The sequence below is a fragment of the Mustela erminea genome, chromosome 1 (assembly GCF_009829155.1).
Source record: "Mustela erminea isolate mMusErm1 chromosome 1, mMusErm1.Pri, whole genome shotgun sequence".
NCBI classification, from domain to species: domain Eukaryota; kingdom Metazoa; phylum Chordata; class Mammalia; order Carnivora; family Mustelidae; genus Mustela; species Mustela erminea.
In genome coordinates this window covers 53326460-53350351 of record NC_045614.1, presented here as the reverse complement: position 1 = coordinate 53350351, position 23892 = coordinate 53326460, and the positions used below count along the sequence as shown (strand labels likewise).

The window sequence follows — 23892 nt, the reverse complement described above, 5'->3', positions numbered from 1 at the left end:
ATGATGGGTTTGGCAGCATCTGTTGAAGTCTGGAAGGTGGTGAGCTCGGCAGCCAGTGGTGTGCTTCTAGACATCTACCTGAGCGGTACTCAGAAACCCTGTTCCCGGGCAGAGATGTGCAAGGACAGAAGCACCGTGGGTTATTTATAAGGAGGCAAACCAGGGAGATGATCGGGGTGCCTGGTGGTAGAGAGACGGGTAAACACATGATGGTGACTTCCTGTGGAGATGTGAAGTCGTCCCACACAGCAGGTGCACGGCTGGATCTGTAGGTCAGGGCACGGGTAGAGCCCCAAAACCATGCAAGGAGGAGAGCATATGGTTGTGAGGCAGTACGTACAGTGTGAGACCGTAATGTAGATTTAGAATGGGCTGGCTACATAGTACTTACAGACAGACTCCTCTGTGGTGAGGGTTCTTAAGCACAGATAGGAAGATGCCCCAAATACAGGACAGCGGTGCATCTAGGGCTGAAGAAGGGGAATGAGCTGGGGCCGGGGAGCACGAAGGAAGGCCTTCAGCCGTGTCTCCCATGTTCTACTGCATCGACTGCTGCCAGCATTTCCCATAAGAGGAAAGAAAATGTCAGAAGCGCATACCGTATGTGATTTCATTTGTCAGTCCTGGGGGGTGGGTACATAGGTCGTTGTCGTTTTCCCTGCTGCGCTCCCCCTCTCTTGAGAGGGAAAGGTGCAAAGGAAAGGCTTTGGAGCCAGTCACATAGAAATTAGAATCCTTGTACTGTATTGGTTTTGCAACTTTAGAAGAACTGCCTAACCTTTCTGAACCTCAGTTTACTCCTCTATAAAATGGGGATGATACTTTACATTGTAGTGAGGGGTTTAGTAACAATAAGGGCTAGACTATGATCTGGCATGTAGCACTCAATAAGTGATAGTTCACGATAATAAAGATAATCAAGGTAAATAGAGGGATTCCCTGACTTTAAACGCATTATATTTTTGGACACTACTTCCTAAGGGCAACATGCCAGTGGTATACGCTCCTCACTGGAACTGTAGGGCACACACGTCCTACAGTGTGCTTTTTGAAAGCTGAACTAGCAGAAGAGGGATGCTACCTTTGTGGGGAGCTCACAGGGAAGACGGTTATGTGGGTGGATAGATGTGGCAACAGTGTAATTCACCAACTGCGGGGCCCTTCCCACGCAGATTGGACCTTGGATGGTGGTAGGGCTCTGGCTTTTGTCTTGATTGTTAAGCAATGATAATTTCATTTGCAACACAGTGTCTCCCCACAGTTAAAGTCAAAGTCAGTCTCTGTCCCCTTTCTGCTGCCAAGCAGAACGGGCTTGTGATTGAAGCAGAGGTCCCAGATTATTCTGTGTCTTTGGGACACTGTGAATGCCAGTATTTCCCAGCTTTTCCTGCCTGCGACACACAGCTCATCATCCTGAATCCAGGAGGGGACCTCTGCCTTCCCTCTGCCCCGCAGCGTCCTGGTGGTGTCACGACCCCTCTGCTTCCAGTCTGTAGTTGGTACCAAGGAGTGACAGGCTTGACAGAGTGTCTTGGGGACACATCCAATGCCCTCTTGCTTGTCAGGAAGCTGTGAATATTACCCTGCTCACTAGGAGAAAGTGGGGGTGGTGTGTGACGGCCTAGGAGACAGTTGGGGGGCAGGAGGACAAAAATTGGGGAAAGTAGTTACAGGGAGAAGACATTTCATTACTGTTTACTCTCAGTATTTAAAAGCTTCCTAAATTCTGCTTGTTCAGAAAGTTTCTCTTGCTGGGAATTGCCGCTGAAATTTCCTTAATCCCTCTTTCATTAACCACAGATGCTCTTCTCTGGAGGCACGCATAACGTAGGTACTTCAGTAATTCCCTTGTTCATTGAAAAGGGAAACGTCCACCATGTGCCTGGCCCTGCGCAGGCCTCTGGGGAGAGGGCAGAGCACGAGGGGTGCAGGGCCCTCGCCAGTGTCCTTGGAGCTGGCTGACTGCAAGGCAAGGCGACACAGTGGAGGGCTGGTCCCCTCATGCGTGTCCACTATTCCCTCTATCCGTGCAGTCCAGAGGCCAGGGAAGGCCTCCTAGAAGCTTGGGCAGAGCAGACAGTAGAGAAGGACTCTTACAAGGGCCTGGGCGGACGATGGAGGAGCGGTTGGGATGTCTGGCTGATGCCCTGCCTCTCCCTCCATTCTTGGCTAAGTGTTTATCTTCAGCATCTTGCTCCTCTTTTCTGTGAAACTGGGGCAGCACCACCCACCCCGTCATAAACATGAGGAACTCAGTAAGTAATGGCTGTTCGATGCTTTTGGCTTTAAAAAAAAAATCGTTATTATTTTTAATCCTGGTAAAGCGTATTTATCATACCATGTACCATTCTAGCCATTTTTTAATAAAGTTTATTTTGTTTTTTTAATAATCTCTACACCCGATGGCCTTGAACTCAATACCCTGAGATAAAGAGTCACACACTCTACTGTCTGAGCCAACCAGACATCACTGTAGCCATTCTTAAGTGTACCCTTTAGTGGCATTAAGTATGTTGTCTGAGGAAGCTTTTTAAAATTGAAGATGCTTTCCTGACTTTATTGTTGTTTTTACTGAAGATTTTCTTTGAGAGAGAGCATGGGTGTGCACTTGTACAGGTGAGCTCCTGCTGAGCAAGGAGCCTGATGTGGGGCTCAATCCCAGGATCCTGGGATCATGACCTGAGCTGAGGCAGACGCTTAACCGACTGAGCCACCCAGGTGCCCCCTGACTTTATTATTGTTGGTGCTGGGCCATAAAGGTCTGTTACTGTAGGTCTGTCTGTCCTGTAGGTTTCCCAGAGGGCAACTGCTCCAGGAAGGAGTGAAATGGAAGCGGAGGGACTGCACTGGGGAGAGGGCTGTGTCTTGGCTGTGACCCTCCTCTCATGGCCCCTGCTCCCCAGGGCCCCACCACTGCTCGGGCTCCTTTCTGCTTTGAACCTCTGTTGTCGTGCCCCATGGAGGAGGCCATGGCAGGCCTTTGGTTTGCTCCTGCAGGGGCTGGCTAGGCCCTGCCTCATTCACCTGGGCTGAGAGACCCGCAGCCACGGCGGCCCCCCGGGGCCCAGAATATGCCCTTGAAAGCACCAACTAAAATGTCTTCTACCCATTGCCTCTCCCCTGCTAGAAGAATTCAGGCTCATGTTGGTTTATTTAATAGCCGTCAGTAGTTCATGGAATTCAGCTAAGGCCCCAGAATGTCAAGTGATCCTTTCCAAGGGTTTGGTTTCAACTTCGAGCTCCTGTTTGTCTAAGGGCAGGAAAACCTCATTCTAATGAGAACACAGATGCACACAGTGCCCTTTCTGCGTGTGGTGGAGGGATTCTTTTGCCATCTCACTGCACTTTTCCCCAGACCCAGTGGACACTTGGCTTCTCAACTCAGAGAGGGCAGAGGGGCATACGCTGTCCATTCCCTGGAACACTTGGTCCTGGAAGAACGTGGAATAGACATCTTCCTTTTTACCACCTCCCCACATTTGTCCCCCTTTCTGCTTCCTCTCCTTGAACATTGGCAGTGGGGTGCTGCCCCAGGGGGAGTGCATGTTCCCAGCGAGCGGCCGGCGTGCTGCAGAGTCAGCTGCCTGGCCTCGGTGGCGGCGAGGCACCTGGGAGGCCTCTGGGCCCCGACGGGCCTGCAGTTGGTTTTTCATGAGCAGACTTTGCCTTTAACTAGAACGGGGGCGACTTGGATCTCCTGGGCGGAAAGCGTGTGGTCTGTCTGCTGTCAGTGAGAGCACATGATTCTCTGGGAAGCTGGGGAGCCTGGGCTATGATTCACTGGAGGAGGGGGGAAACGTGGAAAACAATGTTTGTCTTTAAGCTCTGGGAACCAGGAAAATGAGCTGGAAATGTGAGTAATGTATAATTTTGCTAAAATTGAACACCAAGTTCTTCAGACATTTTCTCTTTGTGTTTGTCAGTGTCTTGCCTGATCCGTGACGCCCTACTGCGTCATGCTTGCAGTTGACTGTTTTTTGGGTTAGCCTCCCCAAAGTTCTCTTCTCCCAATCCTGGGGGCGGGGTGGGTGCAGAGCAGGTCTTTGGGGGTGCAGGTTGTGGGTATGGCCCTGGCCTGTCTTGCTGTCTGCCCTGTTAGCTGGATGCCTTTCGACCGTTCCCTGTTGCCTTGGGGCGTCCTTCTCCCCTGGGATGTGGCTTATTATTCCCCAGGCCTCGTCATCTGGCCATCCCGAGGCTTGACGGGTTGATACCTGTCACTGTACTTGGCTGACACTGAAGGGCCCCACGGATGTCAGATTTGGGGGATGCGGGCTGCCCTCTGTCCGCACTGGTGACTTTGACATTGGATGGAGATAGGTGCTGCCTGAGCTTAAAACTGCTCCTTGCTGTCAGCCCTGGGCGGCTCTGCCCTCTGACTCTCCAGCATTCTTCCTCCCCTCCGGACCCAGGGCCCTGCTGGCACTGCGGGGCTGTAGCTGCCCCTTGGGAGCCCACGCCTGGCCTGCCGGCTCACCAACCTGCAAGAAGGCAAGGCCGTGTCTTCCTTTCTGTAACCTTCACAGAATAGGGGCTCGGTTAACATTGCTTGAGAAGCTGGGAGTCTGAATCGGACAGAGGTGGATTGGGACTAAGAAGCCCACCAGTCTGTGCCCTGAGTGCCTGCTCTTCATTCAGTGGCCTCCAGGAACGTCGTTTTGGTGGGTGGGGAGCAGGGAGAAGATTGTGTCAAGGAAGCAGTTTATGGATCCGTCAAATATTGTATTTTATCCAAATTGAGAAGAAAACCTGATACTGAGGATGAGTATTGTGATGATGTCGTCTTTTCCTAGTCTGAGAAAATGTATATTTAGCAACAAACACCCGTCTGGAGAAAGTCCTGTCGATCCCGAGTGGGACAGGCTGGTGGGCTGGCTGCGGGGACTTCCTCAGCGGGACTGCCTGATCCCAGCTACATGCTTCCGCAGCCCTTGTGGCCCTCCCTGGAAAGGCCTGTTGTGTCTTCTGAATCGTCAGAGGAAGATGGGATGACGAACGGGCTGGTTTCAAAATTAAGGTTTTTTGTATTTTTTTGGTACTGTAGTTCTTTGAAAATGAACCGAAAACCGCTGCTTTCGGCTCAGGTCATGATCTCATCGTCCTGTGATCGAGTCCCGCATTGGGCTCTCTGCTCAGCAGGGAGCCTGCTTCCCTCTCTCTCTCTCTGCCTCCCTCTCTGTCTACTTGTGATCTCTGTCAAATAAATAAATAAAATATTTTTAAAAAAAAGAAAAGAAAAGAAAGTGGCTGGGGTTGCCAGTGGCGTGTGTGCAGTGTAGCCTTAAACTGTGTGACCAGGACATACTCTTGCATGACCGTCTTAATAGGCTGACAGTGTACTCTCTAATTGCTTTTAAGTCATTCTGTATAGTCAACCAGAGGGTAAGAGGGAGAAAAACCACCCATAAATTAAACACTGTGCCTTCTGCAGTGAATTACCCTACCTTAGAGCTGATGTGGTCCCACTGTATCCCTTGCTCACTTGCACTGGGCTAGCATGATTGTTGGTGTCTGTCTTCTGTTCAGTCCTTGCTGAAACCCCTTGGAGGGATATTCTGCTGTGACCACAGGTAGGTGAGGACGCTGGGCTCCCTGGCTTGCCCGAGAGATGATGTGCAGGACCAAAGCTTGGGGCTCACAGAGCTCGCCACGTCTTGTACTCTTTCTGCTTCGCCCCCATGGGCATATTGATCCAAGCTTGTCCCCCATCCATAGGGTGTCAACACCCCTGTAGCTGGCTCCTCAGACCTCATTTCCCGATTTTGCTAGTCCTTGGTTCCATTACCACAGTGCCTGCCTTTCCTTCCCGGTCACCTGCGTGCTGCTTCTCTGTGTTCACTCATGCTCGCTGTGGGCCTGCCGCACAGGGCAGCATGCTGGGCGGGGAAGGTACCACAAAGTGCAACAGGGCTTGGTGTGTCCGCAGAAGCCCCCAGGGAGGTTGGGGGGCAGTGCATAGATGAAGACATTGCTAATGGTGTGATAGGTTTTTTATGAAAGGTATGCATGGGGCACTTAGGGATTGAGAACAGAGCAGCTAAGGCAGGTCAGCAGGCACGGTCAGCAGTGAGTGGTGTATTTGTGTGTTGGGGGTCACACAGTTAGAGGCCGAAAGTGGCACATCTTACTTGAGGAATGGCAGGAAGATGGTTGTAACTTCAGGGCACCATGGTTGGGGGCATGACAATAGAAAAGTTGTCGGGACCAGAGTGGGAAAGGCCTTGAAGGGGTGCTGAGCTACTGAGATTTGTAACTCAGGGTGGGATGTGGGTTGATCTGCTTTATAAAGAGGTCATGCTGGAGATATTCAAGTAATGCAGGGCATGTGAATCAGGCTGGCCAGTTGTCTGAGTGTCTGTAGCTTGGGTGTGCTGTGACACTCTATGTAATTGTCCAAGATGTCACCATCGGGGGGAACAGGGCAAAGGGCACATGGGATCGCTCTGTCTTATTTCCTACAAATGCACATGAGCCTACGACAGAAGAAGGCATGCCTGTCACACACAGGCACCTCTCCGTGTGTATAAAATTCCAACTGACCTCTTTTCTTATTCAGGCAGAGAGGCAGGCTGTGACTTTTGCTTTCTTTGGTTTTATTAGTGTGTGAGCCTAGGCTTCTCTGCTATAAAACATTGTGTACTGAGGCAAGAGGATGGTTGCTTGTGGACTCTGAGAATAATTTGCATTCCTTAAAGAAAAGTCACTGAAGTTTTTATCTGCCACATTTCTAGTTAAAAGACTTCTTATTTGTTCTGAGAATAAGATTGTGCCAGCAGCTGAGAACATGGTAGATGGCAGGGGCTGAGACCAGAGGCAGAAAGAACCCCTGCAGAATGGGGCAGGAGGGAGCTGGCCCGACCCGGTGTTCCTGGGCTTTGATCAGCTGTGCCTGGCCAGTCATTGTCTGACAGATGCTGCACAGGATGCTGCCTTGAGCCGCAGTCGCTCAGATTGTGAGGAGGGTTGGTGTCGGCAGCCCGTCCATGTTCACACGGCACCTGCTGGGTGCTACACGTGTGGCCGAGGTCTCTGGGACTCTGCTGAAGCCAACTGCTGTGGCTGGTGTGTTCCAGACGGTAGAGCTGCACACAGGGAGCCACGGCAGACACCACCCCTTACCAGCCACATGCCCCTGCCCCCCAGTCTCGGTTCTGTCCTCTGGAGAGGAGAACGCTGTGGCGTCTCCTTGGTGCTGTTGGGAGGACCTGGAGAGCTCATGCTGCTGGAGGCCCAGAACAGGATCCACCCCGTAGGAGGTGTCTGGTGACTGCGTCGTCATCCTCTTCATCCTTTTGAATGGCAGATCCTTATCTAACCAAGCTGGCATCAGGCGCATAGGCTGGTTCTCCAGGCTCTTAGCACATAGAGTTTCTCATACAAGGGCTCTGATAGGCGCAGCCATGCGCGGGGCGGCATGCTGAGCAGAGGGGTACCACCTTCATTCGGATGGCCCTGCAGAGCCAACTTCAGACCCTAGTTTAGTGCTGGGGCTCCTCAGCTTCCTGGGGAGATGTTTGACCTGAGCCTTAGGAAATGGAAATGATGATAAATATTTATCCCCAGCACGGAGCAGAATTCAATGAAATAATGAGCTTGTAGCGCCTGGCACAGGGCTGGCGTCCCATTCGCCATTCAGGGGATGCCAGGTATTCCCATCTGAGTGCTCTCTCCTGTCTTTCAGGAACAAGACTGCCAATGGAGACTGCCGAAAAGACCCCCGGGAACGGAGCCGTAGCCCCATCGAGCGTGCCGTGGCCCCCACCATGAGCCTGCACGGCAACCACCTGTACACGTCCCTCCCCAGCCTCAGCATGGAGCAGCCCCTCGCTCTGACCAAGAACAGCATGGACGCCAGCAGGCCGGCTGGCATCTCGCCCACGCTGACCCCAGTGGAGCGGCAGCAGGTATGCCTCTGGCCATAGGATTCCCGTTGGTGGCTGACCAGGCGGAGTGTGCAGGATGGAGGGCCAGGAGGGAGGTGGCAGGAGAGGTGGTGCTTACCCTCGGTTCTGTGCTTAGAAAGAAGAGTGGCAGCAGCACGGATCCTTTTACCAAATGCTGCCTTGTGTTTAATTCCCACTGAGACCTGCCTGGGCCTGACCTCCCAGGACTGATAGTCTTGGACAAGACGTTTAACATCTCTGGGGCTTAGTGTCTTTGCACAAGGCAGGGTCGGTTCAGGTTTTCAACAGTCTTCCTCGGGAATCCTGTTTCTAGGAGGATCAAGGAAAATCCTGCATTTACCTATTATAACGTCACACAGACAAAGTTAAACGTCAGGTTCCTTTACTTTGGGTTGGAATCCTCTACAGTCAGTGGTTAAAGCGGTTCTTAGCTCCTGCTGGTGAGAAATCTGTCATTGGCAGATAGGGTTGTTTTTTATTAAAGGAAAATAAGGAAATTAATTATTACTTAATAAACAGTTTGCTTGATTAAAAAAAAAACAGTATTTAAAAATTGGGGCTCCTGGGGAAATCCTTTGCATCAAGGTTTGGAATTCCTGCACAAGCCATGGTGTTTCTCTGTGAACCTCTGGGGCCTGTGGCCCAATACATCCCCGGTTGGTGTTTGCTGAAAACTGATGGGCAGTGAACGAGGCAGGTGCCATGTCCTGAGGAGATGCTGGGTGCAGCTGGAGACTCTGCTGCTGAGCGTGCCACGGCTTCCCTGCAGCACCCCACCGCGCACGACAGCACCCGTGCCTGCCCCAGCTGTTCTTCGGCCCGGCCAGCACTGCCCAGCGCCTGTCTCTGATCCAGTCTGTCGTTGGGACAGATGGTGCTGGTGCCTGGGTATCCCAGCAAGGCTAACATCTCAATTCCTTTGTTTCATTCATTCATTTAACAAAACTTGGTAGGCGCCTACTGTGTGCAAGGGGAGGATGTAGAAGCTGGTCAAGTAAGCTAGAGGCACTGACCATTTCAGTCTCGACGAGTCTGTTATCAAGTGACTGTAGTACTTCAGCTACTAATGTGGCAGCAGATGGCCGCTTACTCTGATAGCAGCTCAGGCAGACTTGTTCCTGCACTCACAGATTGCACACTTACTAGTGTGGACTGTGCCCCAGGGCTTCGCAAAGCCCTGGAGACACAGAGACACGCATGTAGGATACAGGTCCAGCCTGGAAGGAGCTCGCAGTCCGGTCCGGGAGGTGGGTGTGTGCAGAGGGGGCTGCACTCGGACCACAGGAGAGGTGGTTTAAGTATCAGAGACTTGGTTTCTAGGATCAGGGAACTGAGCCCTCTGGCTGTGGCCAGTGCCATAGAGAGTCCCTTGATGTGTCCGTGTGTGTAGGGGGTGGGACTCCACGGGGAAGTTCAGCCTCTAAGCCCATGGCTTGGGTAAGAAGCTCCCCAGAACCCCTGGAACTGTCTCTGCCCAGAACAGCTATGTCTGAAGCTTTGGAACGGGTTTCTGTGATTTTTGAGGGTCTTCTGGTTGCTTCTGGTCATATTTGCTGTGTGAGAAGTGTGCTGCTGGACGGAGTGACCTGGCTCTTTTAACCAGGGTCTCCCCGATCCGTCTATAAAGTGTGCCCGGCTGCCCAGTCCAGCAAGAGGGTCCCTGACCCGTCAGATGAGCTGTGGGGCTGTTGAACGTGTTTTCTGGGACTGAGAACCTGAGATCTTGGGTGATTCCTGGCTGGAAAACAAAGTCAGTAGCGGTAGAATAAGTTCACAGCTCTCCTGGGTATAGTGGCTTTGGCTTTCCTGACATGGTGGCCCAGACCTAAACTTTAATTCAAGGTTGGGGTTGGTGGTGAAGCAGAGGTTATCAGCTTGCGCCCCCCCCCCCCCCCCTCGCCCCGTGGCTGCGGGTCAGCATGTGTTTTGTGCACCTGGTGACCATTCATCGAGCTCCTTCCTATGCCAGCATGGTGTGGCCTGGATGGTCACTGGGGCCTGAGCTTCCTTTTGGATGGTTCCTGAGTTCTGTTGGCCACACAGCAGTGGGCAGCTCGGCAGCATCCACCCATGTCCGGGGTTGGGTTTTATTTGTGAGCTGTCAGGGTGGCTCCATTGGGGAAGGGGGCCTGCCACCGCGCAGTTTGGAGCCAGGGCAGTGACGCGGACAGGGCTTCCTGGAGCAACGACACGCTCCGGGTGGTGGGCAGGCAGTGGAAGCCTGCCTTTCTTGGCTGGAAACTGTGACTCAGATCTCTGGGAACTGGGATAGGAAAGTTCCCAGAGAGGCATGTGTGGGGAGCCTGCTGAAAGTGTCACCCCACTGCATGTTTCTGTGATGGTGGCTCAGAGGGGAGAGTGTGGCCTCAAGAAAGCTGCGGAAGAGCCCACGAGAATGGGCCAATGAGGAGATGCAGGCTAAAGTTACATATGAACAAGCCCCCGGGGACAGTGAATAGTAGGATGGTTCTCTTCCGGATGCTCTCCCCCCCCCCCCCCGAGGGCAGCCCAACTCTGGGCACAGCCAGAGCGGGTGGGGCGAGGGCTGAGGGAGTGTGAGTGACCGTCTGGGCCTGGCCCTGCCTCAGGGTGGCTGGGGAAGCTCCAGCAGGTTACTCATTTCTGGCCTCCGTTTTCCCCATCTGGAAAATGAGGGTGTGTGGGGAGGAGTTTGGGTCACGAGGCCTCACTGCATTCAGCATCTGGAGGCAGAGGCCTGTTCCAGGTGGGTGTGTGGGTGCCAAAGGCCTGGCCTGCACTCAGCCAGAGGCCTGCACTCCTTCATCTCCAGCCGGGAGGGGTCCTGGAGATGATCTGCTGCTACTAGGAGTGAGATTGAAATGTCTTCTTGGTGGCCACATGTTCACCGGTGGTTCTGTCTTGCTGGGCCCTGCTCAGGGGCCACCTTCTGCTCCAGAGTGGACATTGACTTGATTCTTATAGCTTTATTCGGAGCTTCCCCAAATTTGTTCTCCTACACTTTACCTTTCTTCACCTTCCATGACCCCTTCCCCAAAACATGACCCCACTTGGCGACATTTGCATCAGCCAGGACTCTGGTTGCGAGGAACAAAAACCAGTCTGAGCTGACGTAAGCACAAAAGGAAGGGAGTTTTATTGGGAGGACCTGCGGCGTCTCCTGGAGCCCAGGGTCATGGGTATGGCAGGATCAGGAAGGAAGGGCCAGCCCTTGCCTCTGAGAGCTGGTGAGGAAGCCACATTCTCCCTCCCCGGCTCTGTGCTGGTCCAGTCTCCACATTCTCTTCTCTTTTTTTTCCTCTCTCTGCTTCTTAACCTGCACAGCCATTCTGGTATGACCATCCCATGACTCCTGAGGTCAACCTGAATCTCTTACTTAGTCTGGCTTAGTAGTTGGCCCCAAGCCTGGGTCCGATTTCCAGCGTGGCCAGTGGGGCAAGGTCACTTATGGACATGGCTGCCTCAGCCCTGTCTCATGGATGGAGGGCACATTCTACGAGAGGGGAACCAGGGAGATCACAGGCTCAGGGTTAAAAAGAACCTTCAGAAGGTGGACTTCAGGCTGCAGGCTACCCTCCAGGGACAGTAAGACCAGCCCCTGCAGGGCAGGGCTCCTGCCACCAAGGCTTGGCCCCAAACTCTCACCTCAGGTGGTCCTCCAACGCCCTCTTCAGCTGCCACTCTTCTTGTCTCATACATGGAGAAACGGAGGGGAAGAGGGTGAAGGTTGCTGCCACATGAAGGGGGAGTGGACCTGGACTCAAAGTCATGTTCTGTCTGCACCACTTTTGTCCGTGCTGCGATGGCTCAAACTCCATGCCTGTGGCTGATGTGTTGAGGTAGTATTGAAACTTCCATTTTTCCTTTCCATGCTGCTGCCGAGCCATGCCTTCCCCCATCTTGGATGTGAGTAATTTTGTGTTAGACTCAGGCACGTCCTGGCCCATCCTTACAGGTCCAGATCTTTATCACAGAACATGTTTTTCACTCCTGTTCATTTCCCATCGTGGGAAGGTTTGCTGTGCAAGCCTTTTTGTCTTTACCCTGGCTACTGATTGAACTCTTCAAAGGCCAGGGGTAGAGAAGCCCTGATGGCTCTCTGAGGAGCCCTTCCATCAGCTCCCCTCTACTTTTTTTGGAACTTCGGGCATATCCTCTTCTATCTTGTCTTCAGTACTGTCAGGAGAGCTCTTTCCTGGATGGAACCTGAGGGAGCTATTTTCTGTCCTGGATACTGTGCCAAGGTCTGGGGCTCCAGAAATGCTTCCTGGTTGTTGCTCTGAAGTGTGCGTGGGCTAGCGGAGCCAGGTGCTGGGGTCTTCCTGGTGCACTTGGAAGGCATGATTAACTTGCTAAATGGGGAGGTGGTCGTGGGGAAGGAGAGAATGTCTGTAGAGCAATTTGGGCTGGGGTGCATTTAAATTCATACTTGGATGGACTTCCTGCATTTCCATCTCCATCAGGATTTGTGTGGTCATAATAGAAACCAACTTGAGCTGTCTTTAGTTTAAGCAAAAACTGGGAGTATGTTGGGAGGGTACTGGGAGGGTTCCTAGAAGCCCTTGGGCTATAGGGCACACGCTGAGAAGGGCAGGGACTGGGTTGCCCTGGGGACTTGATGGCAGGAGCTGTGGAGCCTTCTCATGCACCCACAGAGGCCCACTCACTCTGATTTTGCTGTAGCTTAGCAAGTTCACTTGGTTTCACAGTTGGAGGTGGCAGACAGGCCAGCCTTGCCTTTGCCTCTTGTCAGGAGGGGCTGCAGGACAGGCGCACCTCAGAGTAGCCTTGCCCAGAGGACAGGGACCTGATGGCCCAGAGGACAGTGGCCCTTGGCTCCTTGCAGGCAGGATGAGTGCTCTCCGTGGTGATAGAGGGACAGAGACTTGTTCTGCGTCCCAGCTGTGGCAAGTGTATAAGGACTGCGGTCATCAGCAGGGCTGAGCACCACTGCTCCTTATCTGACCTCCCAAGCCAGAGCTGACAGCAGCCTCCTCTTCTCCCCAGAACCGGCCTTCGGTGATCACGTGCGCCTCGGCCAGCACCCGCAACTGCAACCTCTCCCACTGCCCCATTGCGCACAGCGGCTGTGTGGCGGCCGGGCCAGCAAGCTACCGGAGGGCCCCGAGCTGTAAGTCACCCTGCACATGGGGCGGCTGGGGTGGGGGCTCGGGCTTCCTCCTTGGACAGGATTCAAGTGGAGTGTTTGCATTCTTTCTACATTGCTGTGGACAGAACAAGTGGCCTCTGGAGCTTGTATTTTTATTGAGGTTGAAAAAGTGTTTTGTGTTGGGGTTTTTGTTTGTTTGTTTGTTTTGTTTTGAGCACACATGCGCCCAGCATTGTGTCTGGCTTGAGTGGGACAGAGGGAAGAAACCTCCGGGGAAGAAGCTGTAGTGGGACCAGATCTACCATTATCAAGGCCAGGTTTTCTCTCTGAACTCATCCTTAGTTCAGGTGGGCATGCTGCCATGTTACAGGTTCAGAAGAGAGATCTGGCCAAGTGCCAAGCCAGGGCAGGTGGGGACGGGCCCTTTGTCCCCAGAGACCTCACTAACCGCTGTCCCCCTTCCCTACAGCCACCACCACCTGCGACCCCGTGGTGGAGGAGCACTTCCGCAGGAGCCTGGGCAAGAACTACAAGGAGCCTGAGCCAGCGCCCAACTCAGTGTCCATCACAGGCTCCGTGGACGACCACTTTGCCAAGGCCCTGGGCGATACGTGGCTTCAGATCAAGGCAGCCAAGGATGGCGCGTCCAGCAGCCCTGAGTCAGCCTCGCGCAGGGGCCAGCCGGCCAGCCCCTCCGCGCACATGGTCAGCCACAGTCACTCCCCCTCTGTGGTCTCATGAAGGGAGTGCCACCCTCAAACAAGATGTCAATCTGCATGGTTTGCCTGAGCTTTGAACAGTCAGTGCTTAAAAAAAACACAAAAACAACAAAAAAAAAATTGGGTGGGGTAGGGGGAAGGGTAGGGAAGGGATGGTTTATTCGCAAAAACCATGTCGTTGGATTTTTGTTCTGTTTTTGTACTTGCTTGGTTTAATACCCGGGGGCCCTCAAACTCGATACCGGGAGCTGCCCGTGGACCATCTAACCTAGCGTCCTGCCTTCCTGCCTCAGTTACCAAAGAAACCTCTGATGCAGGTCTGCTGCCCCGTCGGGGGCCAGGACTCCACGGCGCACGCTTTCTCAGTCACAAGCCATGACGTTGGTGACCCAGATGCTTCGTGCTTTTCAATTTGCTTCTCGAGACCGGGGTGTGTGTGTGGCTTCGCTTCCATTGCGTGTTTGGTCCGGGCCGCATGTGAGTGCGTCTGCGTGCGTGCGTCTACTTGAAGAGAACAGAGAACTGTCGCGTCTGATTTGCACTATTGGAGGAGGGCTAAAGTTGCCTGCCTGACAGCTTTCTGTGAGATGCTAGTACTCTGAGGGCAAACTGCTGAAAAACAAAGGGTTTAAGGATGACATTTCTGACCATTTGTGTGTTGTTTGTTTTTTTAAATTTAGACAAAACAGCTTTGGAAGGGGAAGTCTCATACAGGTTATAGGTCTTTCTCTCTAGATTTCAGGTGCTTGCAACTGGACTGCAGACTCTACCAATCACGGGCATTCTCCCTTTCCTAAACACTGCAGTTTGTTAGACTAGAGCTGAGGTTGGAGGATTCTGTAGTGCTTTCAACGTGATGCATGTTTTAATGGAGAAAAATAGCTGGTTTCTATTAATTGTATAGATATAGTAAACAAGAACCTTAATACTTACTAGCTTCTTTTCAGAATTAGTTTATTTTTGTCATTTACAGTCCTAGATATACTTACTGCTGGTACAGTTGTACTCTGAGATTTGTTTGATATTCACATTACTCCTGAGTCGTGTGGGGCTGGCAGGCCCTGGAGACGGGCAGGCCAGTCGTGGGTCAGCCGCCATGTAGGATGCTGGAGGTTTTTGCTGCCAGCTGACGTTTATTTTTTGCATCCCTGTCTGCTTATTACTAGCTACCAGGGGAGTTGGGGTTTGTGTTTTCCAGCTTCCCTCCATGCAGAAACTGCTCCCTTTCAACCCTCTTGGCTGAACAGCAGATTACTGACAATCTGTGATATGGTATTTTGTGTGCTTCCTCGTACGCTGGGGCCAAGGCAGTATACATTCCTCTGACTTTATACAGTTATCACTGCATTTATTATCGTTTGCTAGAGTAATAGCTACTAACTAGAAATTAGGCAAAGAAGAAAGCATGACGGACACAGCTGTGGATGTTCAACAGCTGCTCCTCTTTTTGGTAAATGTACATTTCTATCCCACCCCCACCCCACCCCCCGCCCTGTTCCAGCCTCTAGAAGGCCACCAGAGGGCTTAAAAAGTTGCCTGGCCAGGTGACAATAGGTGCGCCCGCCTCCCCTGTGAGGCACTGTGGACGCCCGGGAGCCCTCGAGGCTGGTTTTCTGTATAAGAAAAACACAGGTTAGCTGGTTAATTGTAAAAATTGTCACTGGGCAAAAAGGTCAGCAGATCGGCTCTTGTGGTCCCAGGGTGGCTGCAGGTGTTTCCACAGGCAGAAGAAAAGCCCTTCTCCTCTTGCCCCTGCACACATTTCACCCCCACGTAACTGGGCTTCCAGGCTTTCGCATTCGGGCCCCTATATTTTCTGTAGGAAAAATCGGTGAGAACACTTTTTTTATATAGGTAACTTTAAGACCATCATTACGCTGTGCGTAAAGAATGTACAGAGAAATTTGTAGGTATTTTTTGAAGAACAATTAATTTGTTAATGATATGTAGCTATTTAATTTCCCCTTTCCCATTGTAATCATTCATATTTTTTTTGTTTGGAAAAAAAAGTTGATCTTTTTTTTTTTTTTTTTTTTTTTTGTCGTAGATTTGTCTGTAAAAGTGCAGGAACACAGTTACTCTATGAGAACACTGCATCTGCCTTAATAGCCACTAGTTTGTTATTGCTCCAGGCTACTGAGCGCTGTGGCGGGAAAGCAGCCGCCGCTGGCGGGCTCTGGGAAGGGCGGGCTCCTCGGGCAGCGGCCTGTCGGCGCCCGGCACTGACCTATCTGGGATAGGCGGGCCCCTGGAGGGGCCCCGGGCACACAGGGAAGCAGAAAACCAAACATTTCACTGGGAAAGGACACACTCCCTGGCCTCAGGAGGAGCACAGTGAGTTCTTCACAGAGCCACGCCGTCGCAGTGCGTTCTGACCGTTCTCTCTCCATGTTTGTAAATCTGTAATATACCATTCTCTGTGGCCTGTTTTTCCTGGAAGAAGAAGAAAAAAAAAGGTTTGGCAGGCCATCTTTTTTTTGTACTTAAAAGTAGCCTTAAGAACAATAATAAAGTGCTCTTAAACCACAGGCTGTGCGTGTGACCAACGGGCCGGGGAACGGCACAGCGGGCTTGCATGCACCTGCATCCAAAGGTGCCCCCTCTGCCCCAGGCAGGCGGGCAGACATCGTCTGTAGCTCCAACTCCCCAAGAAGCCCCATTCACGACCTGACCTGCAGAAACCCCACCTTTCTCAGAGTCAGCCTTCAGACTCACTGTTGACTTGGGTCCCAGGCCTGAGACAGAAGAAAACACCCCAGGATCACAGTTGGGGAGAGATTGTCCCCCATCCCCACCGAGTCCTTAGGTGCCGCTCTGGGTGTCACGGATGGCCACCAAATACTGCAGTCAGGGCCCTCTGAGTACCACTGAGGAGGGCCTTGAGGGAAGGCGTCTCCTTCCCTTGGCCATAGAGGAGTGGGCTCTGGGGATGTGAGGCCTCCTCTGGGGCAGGTGGGGCGCCCACCCAGGCCACTACTAGGTTGTGGCCCTTCCACCAGTTTAAGGCAGCAGCAGCAACTTTGTTCCTCTCCTGAGCAGGGAGGCAGGGCGGCACAGGTGTTTTGCCCACAGCTGAGGATAGGCCAGGAGGTGGAGGAACCGTCTGGGTAGCAGACTCTAGACTGGAGTTCTGGGTTCACTGGGATAGGTGCGGGCCCTTCTGTCCCGGACAGCCCTCCCTCTCCAGCAGGCCAGGCTGACAAAGTTTATAAGGATCTCCGCCCTCACTGGTACCCAGAGGCCCCTCTCTGGGGTTTGTAGAATAGCCCAGGGACTCTTATCTGCCCCGCATTTGGCATGTGTTGGGCTCACTGTTCCCCGTCCTTACTAACGCCCTATGGGGGCCAAGCTGGTGGGATCCCGGGAGTTTTGACTATCAAACATTTGACAACAAGAAAAAAAAAAAACTCGTGGAGGGAACGAAGTCCCAGATCAAGGGCAATGCCAAAGCCAAGGTTATTATTCAGCTCAGAACTGGTAGGATCATGAGTCATAAGAAATGGAGAACGCCAGATGCTCCTGGGCAGCGAAGCGGGGGCCCTGGTCCTCAAGGTATGCAGAGGAGGAGACCACAAAGGTTGGGAGGGCACAGGGCCCAGAATCACCGGTCCTGGGGGCAGCAGTCCCGCTCTAGTGACCCAAGGGTTTCTCAGCAGGCGGCGAGGGTGGGCCACGTCATACGGTCTCATCGTCGCTCATGTCCCAGATCTGTGTGGAGAAGGGGAGACATTCAGTGTCCAGATGGCCGGTGGTGCCCACTGATGTGGCCTCAAATCTATTGGTGTGTGAGCAAGCTAAGAATGACCGCTCCCACTTGAAGACGACACACCGCGTGCTTCACAACACCCTTGTCGCTAAGGACAGACACCCCAGTTCTTGAATAATCACACAGAAGCAAATCACACAGAAGGGAAGTCTTTTGCCTGAGGTCTCACTGCTAAGTGAGTGAATGGCAGCCAGCCTGGGGGCTGGAGTGCTGGGATCCACATGGGGATTGTGAGCGCCCCTCACCTCCAATGCCCACCACACAGCGCCATCACTGCCCCGCTTTTTTTTTCTGCCGCACCGACCCCTGTCCCGTCATCCTCTCAAATTAATCCAAGTAATCCTGTCTCCTCATGGTCCCCTGGGGCCGGGACTCTGGCCTGTGTACTTGCTCAGAGGAGGCCCCACATGCCTGTGCACACGCTACCCACCTCAGCAGCCTCCCACCCCCGGGGCAGCGCGTCAGCTGTGGTCCAGGTGCCAAATGCACTACAGATGGCCCACCTGGACCAGGACTGATGGCTGGCCCTTGGGAATCAGCTCTCTGCCCACCAGTCCCAGGGGAGACAGCCAGGTCCTGCCTCTGTCCCTGTGTGTCTTTGGGGAGCCCAAAACTTTGGGGGCCAACCTTCAGGGGGCAGCATGAATAAGGGGACAGTGGGGCTCTCACAGCATCACCGCTGTTAAGAGGAGTGAGGAGGCCCTGCCCAACTGCCTCTTTCTCTGCTGCCATCTGCTCGGATCCCTGAGAGGGAATGGGAGGGAACCGGAGGCCAGTACAGCGGCCCCTGGGGCTCCTCGCACCCTGGGCTCCCTAGGGGGCTGGTCTCTGAACTTAAGCCTTCAAACTTTCAAAATTCCTAGAACTGGTTGCAAAAGGCCACCTCAACCCTAGCAGAGCTGAGAGAAGGGACATGATGTTTACATGAGGCTGGCCCAGGGAGATGGGGAGGCCCGGCCAAGGTAAATATCAACACCAGCTTGGCTTTCAAAGTCAAGGATGTGGAAAATAAATACAGAGAGAAGGAAATTTCCTTTATCCTGAGGTCCCAGCTGCCTGGGCTGCACACCCATACCCCCTTTCTACATACACCTACTGTCCCCAAGATACACCAGCAAAGATCCAGATGCCTGTAGGAGCAGGGACGGGGTGGGGAGGAGCCTGGGCTGGGGTCCAGTGACCAGAGTGAGATCAGGCCAGTCCTGCCGTACTTGGGGCCCAGCTGCCCACCAAGCTGCTCCAGGGCATGGCTTGAAATAGACTCCAGGGCCTAGACCCTCAGATGGGGTTTGATGGGGGATGGGATGGAGTGGCTGTAGCCCAAGCAGAGGCTGCCCTTTGGAGCCCCTGGATGTGAGTATCCCCTGGTCCAGACCACCTGGGTGCAGAATCAGCTCCCAGAGGGCTGTACTGCTGGGGCTCATCTCTTCCTTCACTCTGACATCCAGTAAACACACACTGGTGGAGCCCCTGGTGGAGGGGGCCCCCTGGGCTATGGCTGCACAGAACTGATGCAAATTTGCCCTCCCTTACTCCAGCACAGCTCGGGAGGTGCAGAGGGAGACAAATTCAGAGAGGTAAGATGCTCGCCTGGGATCGCAGAGCGAGTCAGGTACAGAGCTGGGAGCACAGGTGTGTGGGCAAAGGTTACATGAACAACAAAGGCTGCCTGGGACAGGCTGCATGAAGGAGGGGGCCACGGTTGGTGTGGGGGGTGCTAAAACCTGTTGGGGATGAGAGGGATGCCAGCCAGGGCCTGGGCCATCTATGTCAACAAGCAGTGCCCTCTGTGAATGGATGGGGTTTTTTAAAGGACATTGGGGGCTGGGGGAGTTGGGTCCAGGGAAGGGCACAATGGAAAAGCAAGAGCTCCAGAGGCTCCATCTGTTGTACTTCATCTTATTGATGGGGAAGGGTCCTCAGCACCAGGCCCTGCGTTTGCACATAGTGGGAGGAGGGTTGGGAGGGGTACTGGCTCTGCCCCTTGCTCCTGGCATCACCCAGGTTGTGCAGGGAATCAAGTTAGGCACTCCAAGGGCTTACTATGACAGGGCTCTACAGAAGGGGTGGCGGGTAATGGACTTTTTATAACTGCTCAGGGATTTTCGAGAAAGAGTTCTCTGGGCCCGAGATGGGTTCCTCCACTAGGGCAGCCAGTCCTTTTCCCATAGGCTGGGTCCAGGAAGGTAGCAGTCTTAATTGTAAGCTTCCAGAAGCTTGAGCCTCAACAACAACCATATGAACTCATTTATAGGTAGAATCTAAAAATGCTGAACTCAGAGAACCAGAGAGCAGATGGGTGGTTGCTAGGAACTGGGGAAAATGAGATGTTGGCCAAAGGGTACAAACCTTCAGTTGTAAGAGGAGTATGTTCTGGAGATCTTATGTACACATGGTGATTACACTTAAAAATACTATATACTTGAAATTTGCCTAGAGAATAGATCTTAAGTGTTCTCAATGCACACACACTAACCATGTGAGGGGATGGATATGGTAATTAATCTCATGGTGTCAATCATTTCATAATGTATATTAAATCAGTACTTTGTAAAACCTAAATTTGTACACATATTTGTCAGTTATTCTTCAGTAAAGCTGGAGGAGAAAAAAACAAACTTTAGTGTCATCTCACCCTAGAATAAGGCCTTGGGGGTGGGAAGGAATGCTGTGACCTTAGCCTCCCTCAAAGCGCCTGATGGACAAGGGACCCCATGAATGTCGTCTTTGTAATGAATGAAGGTTGTATTAAAACTGGCAAAGATTTTAAAAATGTTGATACTCAGTGCTGGCAAGGGAGTGGCAAAACACTTCCAGCAGGAACATAAATTGGTACCATATTTTTCAAAAGAAGAGATTTGGCAAAATATAACACAAAGCTTTAAAATGTTCATACCCTAAGGAAGAGATAAATGATCTCTTTTTGCAGATGATATGCAAGTACACCCAGAAAATTCAAGAGATGAATAAAGACAATATTCAGAAGATAGCAAGGTATAAGATGACCAGCAACAAGTCTACCTTCATATATGCAAACGGCAGCCAGTTGGAAAACAGTGAGAGAGAAGAACCCATCATAAGAGTGATGAAAAACAAATTCCTAGGGAATAAACCTACATGAAATGTATAACATTCAAATGAAAAAAACCCGTCAGCTCAGCCCCACAGCGGTCCTCGCCAGGGCCTTATGAAAAGCACACTGGAACCAACGGAGAAAGTTCTCCCGTGTGAACTCAGGGAGACTCAGCAGCAAGAAACGGGTCAGGTTCACCCAAATCCATACAGAGATTTACCACAATCTCCACTTGAAAAAAATCAACAAGTATCTTTTCTGGAGCTAGACAAGCTGGTTCTAAGGTTTATGGGGGAAAAATAAATAAGCAAAGATGTCTAGGAAAACTTTGGTGAAGAAAAACGCTAAGGAGGTTCCCTTGCTCTATGTTCAAGCAGGTCATAAAGCCAACAACTTAGAAGAGGATTGCATCACCATGGCAACAGACAGATGGGCCCATGGCAAGACCTGAGTCCAGAGACAACAGAAGAGAACATCCAAGTACATATGGAAACTTAGTATCTTAAAGATAAGGTGATCACAAGTCATTAGAAAAAGACGACTTTTTAATAGATGATATGGGGACAGCTGGACAGTCATTTGCAAAAAGATAAAATTGATTCCATGCTTCACTGTACATTGGAATCCACTCCAAATGGAACTGATCTAAATGTACGACAGTGAAACTATACAAAACAAACATCAGTGAATTCCTTTATAACCTGGGAGTGAGGAGCCTATGGCCTTAAATCTATAAGCAATAAAACAGATACAATGGATTATGTGAAAACACATGTGTGCAATTTTGCACAGAAAAGCTACATGCAAAGTTGGAAAGAGAACAAAGTGGGAGAAAATACCACTTCAGCCCATAAAAGGCTAATCTCCCTAATATGCAAATAGCTCTTACAAATCAAGAAGAGAAAGAGCAATAAAAGAACTCTATTTTAAGTAGAATACATGGACAGTCCCCAGAAAAAGATAGGCAAACAGCCCTTAAACCTAAGAAAAGGGGCTCAGTTGTTCAGAATAAAAGAAATGCTAAAATTTCTTAGGACACAAAGAATACTCAGAAGAAAAAAAAATACTGACTCTTCACAAAAATCAAAACTTCTGCTTTCTAAAAGATACCACTATGTAAATGCAAAGGCAGACCAGAGACTAGAAGAAAATATTCACAGTGTACATAAAAAGGACTTGTAGCCAGAATATACAAAGAACTCCTATGTTCAATAATACAGAGACAGGCAACCTTATTGTTGTTAATTGACAAAAGATGTAGACACCTCACAAGAAAGGAAATATAATGGTCAGTAAGAACCTGGGCAGGTGCTCAGCATCCTTAGTCCTCAGGGAAATGCAAACCACAAAGAGACCACCACGCTGTACCTTCTAGAACTGCCAAAATGAAAACGGCCTGTAGTACCAAAGGTCTGTGAGCGTGTGCAGCACCAGGAGCTCCCGTACTGTGGTGAGCAGGAGGGAAACTGGCCTAACCACTTGAGAATAAGGCTGTTGACTTCTAAAGTTAAACCTATAATATGATGCAGCCATTTTACTCCTCTCTACCCCAAAGGCATGAAAACACATGTCCACAAAAAGACTTGTGCAAGTGTGTTCACAGCAGCTCTATTCATAAGAGGCACAAACTGGACTCAACCCAAATGGCCAATGGCAGCAAAGAGAAACAAAGAGCGGTATCACCTCACAATGGGGACTACTCACCATCAGAGGAACGGACCACGAATGCGTGCAGCAACACGTACGCGTCTCAGAGCCATTGTGCTGAGTCAAAAAAGTCCGACACAAAGAACTACATACACTCTGGATCCATTTATGTAAAATTGTAGACGTGGCAAAACTAATCAGTGATGACAGAAGGTAGATAACTCACCAACCGATGCACTTTAGATGGTGTCTCATTTTACACAAATTATACCTTAGTAAAGTTGATTTTTTTAAAGCTTCACAGAACAGGGGCACCTGGGTGGCTCAGTTGGTTGAACATCTGACTCTTGATTTCAGCTCGGGTCATGATCTCAGGGTCGTGGGATCGAGCCTTGAGTTGGGCTCCCTGTTTAGCACGGAGTCTGCTTGATGTTCTCTCCCTCCCCCATTGCCCTTCCCACTGCACTCGCGAGTGCACGCTCTCTCTCTAAAATAAATAAATAAGAAAATCTTAATAAAAAAGTTAAAAGCTGCACAGAGCATTTTCTCACCTATCAGATGGGCACAAATCCCAAAGCTCGAAAATACATTCATTCATTGTATTTGTGAACCTGTGGGAAAGCAGCCCTCTGGGTGGAAGCTGATGGGACACAAACAGCACCAGGGCCCTACGGAGGCAACCGGCACTCTCCGACAGAACTCCTCGTCTTGGATTCTGACCCAGCAGGCTGATTTTAGTCTGTCCTAGGGCTACACCTTCACAAATACAACAGGATATGATTCACTGTGCATGGGTCGTTATAGGCAAAAACTGGCAATAGCCCGAGGGGCCGCCAACAGGGGAATTGCTGGCTAAGCTGTTTGCTCACAGCCACATCAGGGCTGTGGCCCTAAAATACAGCGAGGAAGCTCAGTGAAGAGTAGGGCGCCATTTCCAGGATCTCCTTAGTGAGGGAAAGAAAAATGCAAGTGTCTGTGGCAAGCCACCTTTGGTGTGAGATGGAAGAGAAAATAAGAACATCTTTATGTTCTTTCACAATTTTGCAAAAGTAAACACAGTGGTGATATACTGGAAATTAATTTTAATGGTTCCCTACAGTAGGTGGGTGGGATGGGGGAGAGGCTGTCTGTGCATCCCTTGTAATTTGAGCATCAAGTCCATGTTTATATAGTCAAAAAATTAAAAAAGAAAAATAACTGAAAGCACAGCAACAAAACCAAGCTAAACAAAAACCAGATATACAGGACCTCATCGAAAGTAAATGTGCCCCAAAGGACACTAGTAGGACAGTGGAAAGACAATCCACAGAACAGGAGAAAATCTTTGCAACTCATACACCTGATAAGCAATTTGTGTGTAGACCATTTACAACAGTAGTGAAAAGACAACCTAATTTATGAACGGGCAAAGAAGCTGAGTAGATGTTTCTCCAAGAAGGACATAAATGGCCAAGAACAACATGAAAATATACCTGAACATCACTGGTCATTAAGAAAATACAAATCAGAACCATGAAGAGACACCACGTCGCACCCATTAGGATGGCTCTGGTCAGAAAAGCAGAGACTCGGTTCTGGGGAGGATACGGAACAGCCGGACCCCATCAATGCTGCTGGGCGCAGATGCCACGCTGCAGCCGCTGTGGCAAATGCTCTGGCCATTCCTCCCAGAGTTAACCAGAGTGATCCTGTGG

The 23892-nt window shown here is 51.2% G+C and overlaps 2 protein-coding genes across 8 annotated transcripts in view; one reads left to right on the top strand and one right to left on the bottom strand.

Moving 5' to 3' along the window:
* VGLL4 (vestigial like family member 4) overlaps positions 1 to 15239 on the top strand; it is a 158051-nt gene extending 142812 nt beyond the window's left edge. For 5 of the 6 annotated variants that reach the window (XM_032327374.1, XM_032327397.1, XM_032327379.1 and 2 more), the window contains 3 exons: positions 7682 to 7904; positions 12891 to 13014; positions 13463 to 15239. In XM_032327374.1, the coding sequence (XP_032183265.1) occupies positions 7682 to 7904; positions 12891 to 13014; positions 13463 to 13734 (619 nt within the window). In that variant the 3' untranslated portion in view covers positions 13735 to 15239. Of the gene's footprint in view, positions 1 to 3718; positions 3854 to 7681; positions 7905 to 12890; positions 13015 to 13462 lie in introns of those variants that run through there. The other variant, XM_032327405.1, reaches the window with a different exon arrangement.
* A 489-nt stretch (positions 15240 to 15728) lies between these two features.
* Positions 15729 to 23892, bottom strand: part of ATG7 (autophagy related 7) — a 243768-nt gene continuing 235604 nt past the window's right edge. For both annotated transcript variants that reach the window (XM_032327289.1, XM_032327300.1), the window contains one exon: positions 15729 to 17420. Coding sequence is in view for 1 of the 2 variants with exons in the window: in XM_032327300.1 (XP_032183191.1) it covers positions 17388 to 17420 (33 nt within the window). In the remaining variant the exon portion in view is untranslated. The remainder of the gene's footprint in view (positions 17421 to 23892) is intronic.